At 40.3% G+C, this 13,711-nt stretch overlaps 1 protein-coding gene across 2 annotated transcripts in view; it reads right to left on the bottom strand.

Moving 5' to 3' along the window:
- FBXW11 (F-box and WD repeat domain containing 11) overlaps positions 1 to 13,711 on the bottom strand; it is a 96,576-nt gene that overhangs the window by 16,937 nt on the left and 65,928 nt on the right. For both annotated transcript variants that reach the window (XM_063447507.1, XM_063447508.1), the window contains 4 exons: positions 12,208 to 12,394; positions 11,389 to 11,479; positions 10,747 to 10,884; positions 3,446 to 3,564 (listed from right to left, as the gene is read on the bottom strand). In XM_063447507.1, coding sequence (XP_063303577.1) covers positions 3,446 to 3,564; positions 10,747 to 10,884; positions 11,389 to 11,479; positions 12,208 to 12,394 — 535 coding nt within the window. The remainder of the gene's footprint in view (positions 1 to 3,445; positions 3,565 to 10,746; positions 10,885 to 11,388; positions 11,480 to 12,207; positions 12,395 to 13,711) is intronic.

Genomic DNA, 13,711 nt, shown 5'->3' on the forward strand with positions numbered 1-13,711 from the left:
TTTGTATGAACAAAACATTACTGGCACGAGACTGAACTTTAAAGGGTTACTGCAACCACCATGACCACTTGCTTTTTGTAGTAGTCATGGTGCTAGGAGTTTGGATGTGCAGTGCTTCGGCTTGAAATATTGCACATTCAGAGTTATTGTCTCGCAATGGTTGCACCCAGAGGCTAGATGCACCCACAGCAAATGTTATCGCCATTAAATGGTCTTTCTAAAGATACCATTATTTTCATCATATCATATAATTGACTATATATAAAAAAATTATGATGAAATCAATTTAAAAAACAAACACACTTTTTCTAACTTTGACCCTCAAAATCTGTGACGCATCTACAACCAACCCCCCCAAAAAAACGCCCTTGCTAAATAGTTTCAATAATTTTTGTCCTGAGTTTAGAAATACCCAACGTTAACATGTTCATAGCTTTTTTTGGAAAGTTATAGGGCAATGAGTACAACTAGCACTTTTGCTATTTCCAAACCATTTTATTTTTTTTCAAAATTAACAAAAAGGTTAAATTGTAACACTGATATTGGTCAGGAATCCCTGAATAACCCTTCACATGTATATATTTCTTTTTAAAAGAAGACAACCTAAGGTATTACACTTGGGGTATTTTGACTCTTCATGCAACCATTTTACCACCAAAAAAAAAATATTGGGTGATTTTTTTGACACACATAGCAATATGTGTTCAGCAACATCTCCCGAGTACAGCGATACCACCCATGTATAGGTATGTCAGGTTCTCGGGGGGCTTAAAGACCTTATTTGGAGGGTGTGCATTCCAGTTTTCCAACATAGAATTTTCCCATTTGGTTATCATGCACCCATGTCCTATTTGAGACATTTGTGAAGCCGGTCAATATAATTTACCCCTATCAAGCCATATACGAAATGATCTGGAGCTGAAACTGTAAAAAAGTCAGTTTCATTCTGGGGTTTGCTTTTTTGAACAACAAAAAAGCGTTGTGGTTTGCAATCTGCACTAAGTAAACTGCAACCTTTTTGTACCAGGCTTTTATCTTCCGTATAATTAGGTAGGGCTGCAGCAGCTGATCTGACAGATCAACCCCATCTATATGCCGGTTATAGGCCTTGATGCACACTGGCTTCCTTGTGCGCTCAGCTCTGCCACGTACAGAGACCTCCACAGTCCTCTCAGTGTGGATGGTGGTAAGAAGGTACACATACTTCTTGTCTCTGTACTTAACTGCCAACAGCTCCTTGGCGTGGAGCCCCCCTTCATAGCAGAGTGCGTGCAAGTTGTCCTGGAAAACCTGCGTGGTTCTTTCGGATTGTACCGCAAACTACTGTATCAATACATTACAGTAGCTTGAACAAAGGGACACTTGTATAAAAATTGTCTATATACAAGTGATACATACCCTTTGTTCATCAGGGGGAATATCAGGTCCCAGACAATCTTGCCACTGGTTCCCATATGTTCTGGGCAACCTGGAGGGTCAAGGTGGCTATTCTTTCCCTCGTACACCCGGCAGGCCTGAATATACCCACTCTCGCTCTCACAAAGCATATACACCTTTACATCATACCTGGAGTGCTTGGAAGGAATATAATGCTTGAATTCCAGCCTTCCCTTATACTTCATCAGGGAAACATCCACGCATATATTCCTTCCAGGTGTATAAGCCTCTGCAAACCTGGCAAAGTGGGTAATCAGGGGGTGGATTTTATGCAGCCTGTCAAACAGGGGATGCTCCATAGGGAGGCACAGGCTGTTGTCGCTGAGGTGCATGAAATGTAGAATCATTTCATACCTTTTCCGCAACATACACTGGGAGTAAATGGGGGTAGAGAAGATGGGGTTACTGCTCCAGTAGGAGCGGATGGAGGGTTTCTTTATGACGCCCATCAGATTAGTCAATGCCCAGAATTTTTTACATTCTGGCACATTGATGGGGGCCAATTGATGCGCTCTGCCCCCACCCCCACCAAAAAAAAAAGTCAGGCTTTGAAGCACGGAACTGATGGGCATATACATTAGTTTGGGCGACAATGTTCCCCAATACATCTTTGCCCAGAAACACCTCCATAAACTGCTGGGGGCTAAATCCTGCAACATCCACATTGATGCCAGAATTTACAGTGAAGGGTGGGATATCTGGCCTCTGTCGATGAGGCGCTACCCACTCCTCAGCAGCACTGCCAGCTGGAGCAGCACGTCTCCTTCTGGAAGGGGGCCTAGCAGCCACAGATACATCACTAGCAGCAGACACTGTATCTAGTGATGTATCTGAGCAACTGGCAGGGTCAAAAATCATGGTCAGAGTCAGACATAGACATGCCAGACTAAAGCAAGGATAGCATATGCCTCCTCAGCGCTATACAACCTCTGACATTAATGATCTGTCAAAAAAATAAATAAACATATCACAAAAAAATTTAACACCTAAATAAAATGCACAGACAGCAAAAAAAGTGCTGCTGTGCAAGAGCCAGCGATTAATAGTGATCACTGGCAGGATAGGGATTAATAGCTCTAAAAAGAGCCTTTGGGTCTCACAATTTTACAAATCCCTACATAAAACTACCTTAATCTCTCTACCTAAACACAGATTAATACATACATTTTATTGTTTTTTTGTTTTTTTTTCAATGTAATTTATTTTATTTAAATCTTCACTGAGTGCCATGAACCCTCGAGGCACTCAGCACACAGGCAGAGCATTGGAAGCCTGCCCGATGGCTTCCTATGCTCTGCTACACTGCCGGGCGCCACGTGGGGCAACCCGGAAGAGATTGCTCCTGGGGAGCGATCACTCGGCGGCCCAGCAGTCAGGAGACTTATTGCAGGATGCCTCGACATCCTGCAATATGTCTCATATTTGCCGCGGACGTACCAGGTACGTCCGTGGTCCTTAAGGACAGTTTTTTTTGTTGGACGTACCTAGTATGTCTGCGGTACTTAAGAGGTTAAGCTTGTTTTGTTTTTTTTCCCACTACATATATATTTTTTCCCTGACATTCTTTGACACAAGAAGGCGCTTAAATAAGATCCATTTCCTGTGTCAAAGAAAGATTTCCAACAATACTCGCCCTCCTCGACATAGTAAATGGAGCTGACTTAAGCTCCTCCTTGTCTCAGAGAATGCCAGATGTACAAAAATACGCAAGACAAAGTAATCCTTACTTTGTCTTATGTTTTAAAGACAACTAGATCAGAAATAAAGAAGGAATAAAAAGATCAGATTTTGATAGAGGAAGAGAAGAGGAAACAATAGGAGAAAGGTAAGTTCGGTGCAACATTGACGATTTAAAAGTTACTTACCACTGCAAGCCGAAGAATAACCTCCATGGGTAAATCTTGCCAGAGAAGTTTTTACTCACCAATCATTAATGGTGAGTGGGATATTTGAGCCAGTTACTGGCATATTCTAATAAAACTTAACTAGAAATGTGAGAAGAAATTACCTAACAGTAGAATCTGAAGACCCGGTAACTATAACTCTTTCATCATACTGTAAACATAGGACTGAACCAGTGTGTCCTGTCAGTATTTTCAGGCACTCCAAGCTTGTTTTGTCCCAAATCTGTTTATGAATACAAAAGAAAAAGTATATACGTTAAAGCAGAGGAAAAGTAATCAAAATGCCATGTAGTTCTTAAAGGCTGTATTCCTATTAAAAAAAAACAAAAAACAACAAGCATTATATTATGTTGCTCACAATATAATGGATGTGAAGAACAATTCCTCACAAACCATGCTTTTGCTACAGCTAACGAATAAAACTACTTAATACCAGTTCCTAGAATAACAGTCTGTGTGATAAATAAACCTGGATGGAAAGCACAGTACATGGTTATTCACTAAAGTAAGAATTCAAATTGAATTTCAAATTCTAAAATGCTTCCAGTTAAAGGAACACTATAGTCACCTAAATTACTTTAGCTAAATAAAGCAATTTTAGTGTATAGATCATTCCCCTGCAATTTCACTGCTCAATTCACTGTCATTTAGGAGTTAAATCACTTTGTTTCTGTTTATGCAGCCCTAGCCACACCTCCCCTGGCTATGATTGACAGAGCCTGCATGAAAAAAAAACTGGTTTCACTTTCAAACAGATGTAATTTACCTTAAATAATTGTATCTCAATCTCTAAATTGAAGTTTAATCACATACAGGAGGCTCTTGCAGGGTCTAGCAAGCTATTAACATAGCAGGGGATAAGAAAATCTTAATTAAACAGATCTTGCAATAAAGAAAGCCTAAATAGGGCTCTCTTTACAGGAAGTGTTTATGGAAGGCTGTGCAAGTCACATGCAGGGAGGTGTGATTAGGGTTAATAAACAAAAGGGATTGAGCAGTGAGGCTGCAGGGGCATGTTCTATACACCAAAACTGCTTCATTAAGCTAAAGTTGTTCAGGTGACTATAGTGTCCCTTTAAGCTACAGTGGTATAAATTAGAAATTCACTTTGAATTCTCACTGAATGACCCGGAGTAAGACAACACTGAGCTTTTATCAAATATAATGTCCATGAACGCCAGGATTGATACACTACTAGGATAAACAGTGGATTTCTCTCCCATAAACTCACAAGAAACAACTGCAAGACTAAGATAGGATTGCTCATGTTTTGACTGACAAAGCGGTTAACGTGACACAGCATAAAAAGTGCATTCTAGAAAACGTTATACGGTTTGACAGACAAGTGAAAATTTGACTTTGGATCACATAACAAAATCTGCTAAGATTTTTAAGACTTTTTTTTTTTTTTTTTAAATCCATACACAGTGGTATATTCAGATAGGTATCAGTTTACAACCGCACTCAGAAGTTTTTTTTCATTTTTTTCATGACTAGTTTTTTTTTATATATATTTATTTTTCTTGATTTCGATTTTTTTTTCTCAATTTTTTCTTTTTTAGAGGCCTTGGAGTAGCTCAAGAGAGTTAACACATAGAGAGACAAGCAGAATATTTTTTGGGTCTTGGAATAAATATATTCTATTGTGGGAGGAACCCCAAGGTGTATTAACTCATATAAGGTTATTTGAGACATATATTACTGCATAATAGGATTTAGGATATTGTTTGTCCTTACTGTATAATCCTTCAGGTATGAAGGGATGCACTATAGATTGCTTTTGATTTTTGTACATAATATGAACCATGTTTTTGATCTTGTACAGAATAGGAGTTACGTTTTCCCATATTTTGTTTGATTTTGAATATGAATTAAAAAAAATATATATTTTTGTGAGCATCAATTTTTTATTTTTACTATGTGTTTTGTTTTCATCTACACACCTCATACCATATATGTATTTACTGTTGTGGGTGTGTATGTGTACATGTTTATTTAAACATATATATTTTACTTTGTCTTGCCCTGCATGCTAAAGCTAGTTGTTCCCAGCCACACTCAAGCTTGTTAACTTAAATGTTATTCACCTATCTTTAAAGATTTTCTCTTATTTCTGCACCCCCCTCCTTATTTTATTAATACCCACCCAAATGTTTTGCTTGACCAATCCTCACCTCATCTGTGCATCTCCATTCCATAGCTTTAATGGAGGCCATTTTGACCCGATCATCTCTGTCTTCCACAATCTGCGTTAAAAGTTCCCTGCTGGAAACCAGAACGGTTCTCATTTGCCCGCCCACCCCACCTCAAACCCTTTATTCCATTTATATATAGAATCTCACATACAATTTTAGATAATTAGAAATAACAGCTGCCAATTCTACCTACAATCAGAACACTCCTACAGTCCCTTAACCCCTAACACTCAGTCCTCATTCTCCTTATTTCTGCCCATTCTGCTTTTCTCAAAGTACTTACTCATCTTAGCAATGCTCTATCTTCTCCTCTTTTCCTTTCCTCTCCTCTCCCTCAGCATCAAAATATCTCCTTACACCCACTTCCCTCAACAACACAATCACATACCCAAATTTCCCAACTCTCCAATCTCGCAGAAACCTCCAATGTCTTGACCTAGAGCATTTCTCCACTAATCTCCAGACTCTCCTTTTACCCATCTCAAATCTCACTTGCCTTAACTCGGCAACCTCACTCTACAACTGCACTCTCAACTTGACGTCGTGGCACCTCTTACATTTAAACGCAGCAAGCATTCCCAATTACAACCCTGGCACACCAAGCTGACCCGATATCTCAATGTTACAGAACGGCTGAACGCTGTTGGAGAAAGTCTCACTCTGCATTGGACTTCCTCCAAAATAAATGTATGCTGCGCTCCTACACTCTGGCTCTTTGCTCCGCAAAAGTAAATTACTTCAACACCCTCATAAGCACACTGTCCCGCCAACCCAAATGCCTATTTCACACATTTAATGCTCTCCTTTACCCTGTTGCTCCCCCTCACCATACCACCCTGTCCGCCTCAAACTCTGCAACTCACTTCACTGAGAAGACTTCTACAATCACCTAACCCAACTGTTCTATGCTCATTTGCACTTACTACAAGGGAAGAGGTTTTCCCTTGGATTCTATTCCCTCATATCTCATCCGCACTCTGTCTCCCTCTCACTAAAATGATCAATCTCTCCCTTAACTCCGGCACATTTCCTTCACCCTTTCAAGCATACAACTATAGCACTGATTCTGAAAAAGCCCAACCTCGACCTAAACTGCCCATCAAACTACCGCCCTATATCGCTACTGACATTTGCCTCCAAAATCCTTGAGAGAGTTGTGTATGAGAGATTGACAGACTTCCTCAAATCCAACTCTCTGCTTGACCCGCTTCAGTCTGGATTCCGCACTCGTCACTCTGTTGAAACAGCTGTGACCAAAGTATCCAACGATTTAATTGCGGCTACAATTCACGGCCATTACTCTATCCTAATTCTCCTCGACCTTTCTGCTGCTTTTGACACTGTTGATCATCAACAGCTTCTTCTCATTCTCTGTAATCTCAGTCTACGAGATACTGCTCTCTCCTGGTACTCTTCCTACCTCTCCCAGCGCTTTTTGAGTGTTTCTTTCTCTGGCTCTGCCTCTTCTCACCAACCCCTCTCTTTTGGCATTCCCCAAGGTTCTGTCCTTAGTCCCCTATTGTTCTCAGTCTACACTGCCTCCCTTGGTAAACTCATCAGCTCCTTTGGCTTCCATTATCTTTTATATGCAGATGACATGCAAATATACCCGTCCTCTCCTGATCTCTCTCCGCCTATCTGGACTGCCTCTCTGCGATTTTCAACTGGATGGCTGCTCACTTCCTTAAACTCAACCTGTCCAAAACAGAACTTCTGGTCTTTCCTCCCTCAAGTGTTGCTACTCCCATCTCTGTCTCCCTCCACGTTAATGGTGCTACCATCACCTCTACCTCGCAGAATCGCTGCCTAGGTGTTCTCTTTGACTCCGACCACTCCTTCACCCCTCATGTCAAGTTGATCGCCAAATCCTGCCGCTTTCATCTCATAAACATAGCTCACATCCACCCCTATTTAACACCAGAGGCAGCTAAGGTGCTGGTCCATGCCATTGTTCTTTCTCGCCTTGACTACTGCAATCCCCTTCTCAATGGTCTTAAGTGTTCCCAGACTGCACCACTGCAATCTATAATAGATGCGGCGGCGAGGTTCATTTTCCTGACCGCCTGCACCTCCCCCTTCTGTCAGTAACTACATTGGCTTCCAGTTAGATATAGGGCTCAATTTAAGATTCTGGTGCTTGATTACACGTCCCTACATTATGCTGCTCCAACCTACCTATCCTCCCTAATACACAAGTATGTCCTCTCGAGGCCCCTGCGCTCTGCCGAAGACCTGCGTCTATCCTCAATCCGTACTCCCACATCTGATGCTCACCTCCACGACTTCTCCAGGGCTGCACCTTTTCTGTGGAACTCCCTTCCCTTCTCTGTTAGACTTTCATCCAGGTTCCACTCCATAAAATCTTTGAAAACACACTTCTTCAGGAGAGCATATAATTTAAACTGTTAGCGGAAGGGATCGATGATTGATTATCGGTCTGGCTGATATTATTGGCAGATATTCAGAATTTTCAGCAATATCGGTATTGGCCTATAAAGATAACGATATTGCAGATGGGGCAATGGGGCGGAGCTTAGTGTGTGGCGGGGCTAAATCTGGCACGGACTGGTAAGTGTGGGGAAAGCTAGGAGTCCCTGCTCCCCATCTATCTACCCCAGGGCCCCTACTACCCCAGTGTCCCTACGATCCCAGTGCCCCTACTACGCCATCTACCCCACCAGTGGGTGCCTACAACCCCATCTACCCCAGTGCCCCTGATTCCTACCCCACATATTTACACACACACACACACACACACTGCATTCACTACACACACACACTGCATTCACTACACACACACACTGCATTCACTAATCAAATACTCTCACTGTATCCACTACACACATATTCTTGAACACATAACAAAATTCTGATTGGCATGTATATTTTGTGCATTTACCGTAATAAAAAATAAAAAAACAACAATAAATAAACCTGTTCAGTTAACAGTAGATGTGTGCAGAAATAATTTATTTTTTCAAAACGGTAATTGTACAGAATATCGGTATCGATAAGTTATCGGCTATTGACCTGAAAGTTCACAGATAATCAGTATCGGCTCTAAAAAAAAAAAAAAAAATGCTATATCGGTCAATCCCCCTCCCACCCATAGTTCCTCTCCTGCAACAGTCAAAAATAAATAATCAAGTTCCCAGTGAATACTTTTCTAGCAACCTATTTCATTACCCCTACTTATACCCTTTGGGTCACTATACCCCACTCCCATGTAAGCTCATTGAGCAGGGCCCTCAACCCCTCTGTTCCTGTGCGTACATTTGTCTGGTTACAATTACGTGTCTGTTAGTCCATCCACTGTACAGTGCTACAGAATTTGCTGGTGATATATAAATAATAAATTGGAGTGCAGTATCATTAACTAGATTTTGTATTTATATTTTGAGGTTGTCAATAGGTGGGTAACCTTGATATCTGCACCTGATTACAGCTCTGAGTGCCAATATATGTTTATATTTATTGCTTCATGTGTAATCCATGTCTTGAATACTAGAAAACTGCCCTTATATCCTGAAAATTGGAGGATTGATTTGCCTCTTCTTCGGACTAAACCCCTTGATGTAGAGTAGGGTTTGAGGAACCAGTCGTCCCCATATGGAACGATTGAAATGTCCTTTTCTCTTAGAGCAGGCTGAATGGTAAAGCCCTGAACAGGAAGTGCTGGAATCTCTTCTCTGATTTGATGGCAAATCTTAACTTTGTTGAAGTGACTGCCATAAGCACATGCAAGTAGGAATCTTAAATCTAGAGTAGCCATTTAGTCTCCTTTTTAAGACTACATGAGTGATGGATGGTTTCCATACAGAACCACTGACCATTTTTAAGTCTAACACGTTGGAATGAAAGATCTTGTTTTACAACCAAGAACAACCTTGAATAAACAAGGGGCAATTTACACAAGGGGCAGTTCACAGTGTTTCCATTCTCTCTGTATCAACTCAAGTAATTTAGGATATACAGGAAATCATTTCCTTTCTTTTTAGAAGAATCTTCATCTTTCATGACCACCGTAACCTCTTATCGGATTTAATTCTTCAGGTGGAAAACCCGCCTCCATACTAGAGTCCACGCTAGAGACCTCAGGGATAAATGTGTGGGAACATTCATCAGGAAAAAGAGAAAGTCTAAGGAAAAACTAAGAAGAGGCAGGACTAGTTACATAACTGAAAAGAGACATGCGTCCATCAAGTTTAGCCTTCATACATCTGGAAAAACAAACAGAATATTCAAAAGATTGAAATTCCGATTGTGGATGTGCAGTAGCACAAATCAGACTTACTGTGGAATGCAAGGACATCCGGGCAGGCATTCCACTGCTGTGCACAGACTACAGTGCTGAAATGTGATTGGAGCACCACCCGTGACGGCCTATAATTCTGGAAATAGAAAAATATGACTTCTTCTAGCACTCTGCGATGTCGGATTATCCGGAAACCAATGCCATGCAGCTCACCATGTGGGGAGCTACAAGGCCGCACAACCTCAAGCATCAACCCTTGTGCTTTACCAGATCCTAACCATTGAGTACCTGTCTGCCCTGGGGTGCTCTGCTGGGGACAACCTTTTAAAAAGGTATAAGAGGGAGGTTTTATTTCATCTTTAGTGCCAGGTTTACTCATCCACCATAGCTGAGAACATCCCTTAGGTACTGCCACCATATGTGAGGAAAACTGGGGAACTACATACTGGAATTTTGGACCAGAATACTTTTTGGACCTAACGCTTAGCTCTCTTTTTCGGTGATGAGAGACTTTGTTTTGTGTCAGGTACTGCTTGAACTAAATGTTCGTATGGGTGACAACCTCCCTTAATATATCATCCCCCAAGAGTACCTGCATAAAATCCAACAAGCTATAGTGAGATAAATCAGCATGAATGCCTGTGAACTCAGGGATATCAGGTAAGAAATCATGGGCAGCACCCAGGAAATAGTCACTAGCATCACTCTCTGAGGTGTCTGGTGTCTGTTGGTTCTGAGCCGGCCATTAAAGTTCTATAGGCTTCCTCGGCACTATACTTAAACAAAAGCATGGTGCACAAATGACAATTACCATTTTTTTCAAATGTATTTTTACTTTACACCCCAAACTAGCCTAACACTAAATTCTCCAATTTTCCACTAACTTCCACCAATCCTAGCTAACAATTACCAATTCAAAAACTCACAGTAAAATACTAAAATTTTTATTTCTTACTTTGATTGAGTTGTCCCTTAGACCACTTATTATCTTCTCATCATCATACTGTAAACAGTACACTCCTTTACTATTTTCAGAACGACACTGAATTCTTTGTAAGTTATGCCTTCCACATCGCCAGTTTGCTTCTATTGTCTAAAACAGAATGAGTAGTAAACAGATTTGAAATACAAAAATTACACACAAAAATTATCGTTAATTACATTTTACACAAATAAAATGTGCATCTGACTTATGACACTTACAAAATGTAAAGTTTTGTATGCAGAGGTATTCTAATTAAATATATACATTCCTTGTTACTGGATTAAAAAGTGAAGTACAAATATTTTTGAATGCAGTATATAAAAGCTACAAATTTAAAAGGATATTTTCGCTATACACACACAGACAAAATGATGATATCTTCCTACATTTAGATTTCAGTAGCACAAGCAAATAGCATGCATATTTCAATGCTAGCAAATCAATGAGTTGGTCTTATTATCTACTGAAAAAAGAGCTCACATGAAGGCCTAAAGTAAACATAAAAAATACAATTATGAATATAAAAACTGAGCATTGCTTAATGAAAGAATTTTAGTGCATTATGGTACAAGTGGTCTATTTGTCTACATATCACAAAATAAAAATAAATACCTCTATATCCTCAATAATCTTGGGGTATAACGACCGATAAAAGGAGTTTGGTGGGCCATCTGTAGGTCGATTTTTAAAAAGGTACTGATCCCTGAAAAACAAACATTTTGAATTTTTCAATCTTAAATACACATATACATACATATTGTGACCGAAAGCAAGGAATTGTGCTGGAGGGAATCTATATACCTCCCCAGATTTTGCAAGGATCCTACTTTGTGTAATTAGCCCCAGGGAAATGTGTTATGTTATAATGAATGATGCACTTTAAATATGTGTATATTTGGGCCCTGGGGTGGAGTACTTGGAGAGTAGGGTGGGCCAGTGCTCCACTCCACATTTTGGAAGTTGCTTGTAACCTACAGGTGAGAAGTCCAGTTCCAGAGTTTGAATCCTAATTTAACTCACCTGAAAAGGATTGTCAATTACCAGTGCTATAAAGTACTCCCCTGCCAAGGAAGGAGGGAGATTGTGTTTGGTTTCTGTGAGTGGAAACAGAGAGCTGAAAACCTGAAACAGTAAGGTTGTTTATGTTGGGAAATGGACAAGCCATCCAACCCAATTAGCTGATTATTTTGTTTAGTTAGTGCTCAGAAGAGCAAGGCTTTTGTTTTGTATATTTTTGTTACCTTTATACCTTACTGTGCATTTATTTGGGAGCCACAATAAAAGAGCAAGTCCTTTTACCTCATCCAGCGTGTGAAGTGTCTCTAAAGCCTGAAAAGACTGTGTGTAACACCCCAATCCCAGGACAAGGTACCAAGGGAAAGGAGTACTTTTGTCACAATATGTAATTCCATTACAAAAACAGTCACTTACCAGCCTCTTCTTTCCGATAGTCCCTTCCACAACGGGTCAGTACGAACCATTCTTTCAATCAATTTTTTCCATAGCATACCCTCTGAAATAACTCTTTGCCATTCCTTGCACACAAGTTCTGCAGCACACAAGGATCTTGCATCCAAATAAGAGAGAATATTTTCTGCTATGTGTTCTAAGCCCTGTTCTACAAAACAAAACATCATATATTAGAAAATCAATAAGAGCTTCTAGAAGAGAAATGCACTTAAATGGACACTATAGTCACGAGAACAACTACAGCTTAATGTAGTAGCTCTGGAGAGTATAGCATTTCCAGGCAGGCTTTTAAAGTAAGCATTGCCATTCCAGAGAAAAGGCAGCGTTTACATTGCTGCCTAGAGAAACCTCCTCTGGCAGTCACTCAGATGGCCACTAGAGGTTCTTCCTGGGTCAATGCTTCAGAACGTGGAGACGCTGAAACTTTCCACACAGAAAGGGTCAATGCATCTTTGTTAGGAGATGCTTATTGGACTGCACAGTGTTTGGCTCTGCTCCTGCCCTGCCTTTTCGGCTGTTGTCAGATTTGAAAATCTCAACCAATGCTTTCCCACGGGAAAGTGTTGGATTGGCTGAGATCAATACTGATGTCAGCCGAAAGGGAGTGGGAAGGGGGGGGGGCAGGCCCAGTGCCAGCAGACCCATGCAGCGTTGGAATAAATATGAGTTGTGACTCTTTATAAGAGTACAGCCACTTATAGGTTTTTTCACACTATAGGGTTTGGAATACGTTTGTATTACTGACCCTATATGGTTTAAAGAAAGAAACATTTCTGTGCATCACACATGCTTACATTTTACTGTTGTACAGTGCCAGAGAGTCATTTCTGGAAACAAATATTTGATAACTTGAAATGAGGTTATTCACCCAAGGCTTAAAAACTTAAACTCAACACTAGTCTTTGCCATTTCATCATATTCATGCAGAAGACTCAAACTATAAAGGAAACAGGAAAAGGAATAGTTTTTTTGTTGTTCAATTATATATTTCAGTGCTAAGACTGCTCATAGTAGCTGTGTACAAAACAGCCACTAGAGGCGCTTCCTGCTTTTTCACAGAGTTAAAATAGCCATAGAAAATCACATGCGTATTGAATTCCCCACTCGGCTGACGTAGGTGGAGGAGCACAAACTAGCACAAGGAACATGGGCACTGAAATCAGGTAAGTACAAAAAGATTTAAAAGCTCTTTATTTAGCGAGAGAGGAGTTGGGTCAAAGGGACACTATAGTGTTAGAAATAGTTTTTTTTTTTTTTTTTTTATATAACAGGATCATGCAGCCATATATATGCATCTTGGGTCAGACACGGTTTGAAAAGCTCTATATAATAATGGTCTTCTCTGCACAGTGCATGGACATCATCAGACTAACTAACCTGTCAAATTTTAACACTGTCTGACCCAAGGTGCATGTATGCAGAAATACATACACACAGTCACATACATACAATACACACAAAAACA

Source organism: Pelobates fuscus, chromosome 3 (genome assembly GCF_036172605.1).
Source record: "Pelobates fuscus isolate aPelFus1 chromosome 3, aPelFus1.pri, whole genome shotgun sequence".
Lineage (NCBI taxonomy): Eukaryota > Metazoa > Chordata > Amphibia > Anura > Pelobatidae > Pelobates > Pelobates fuscus.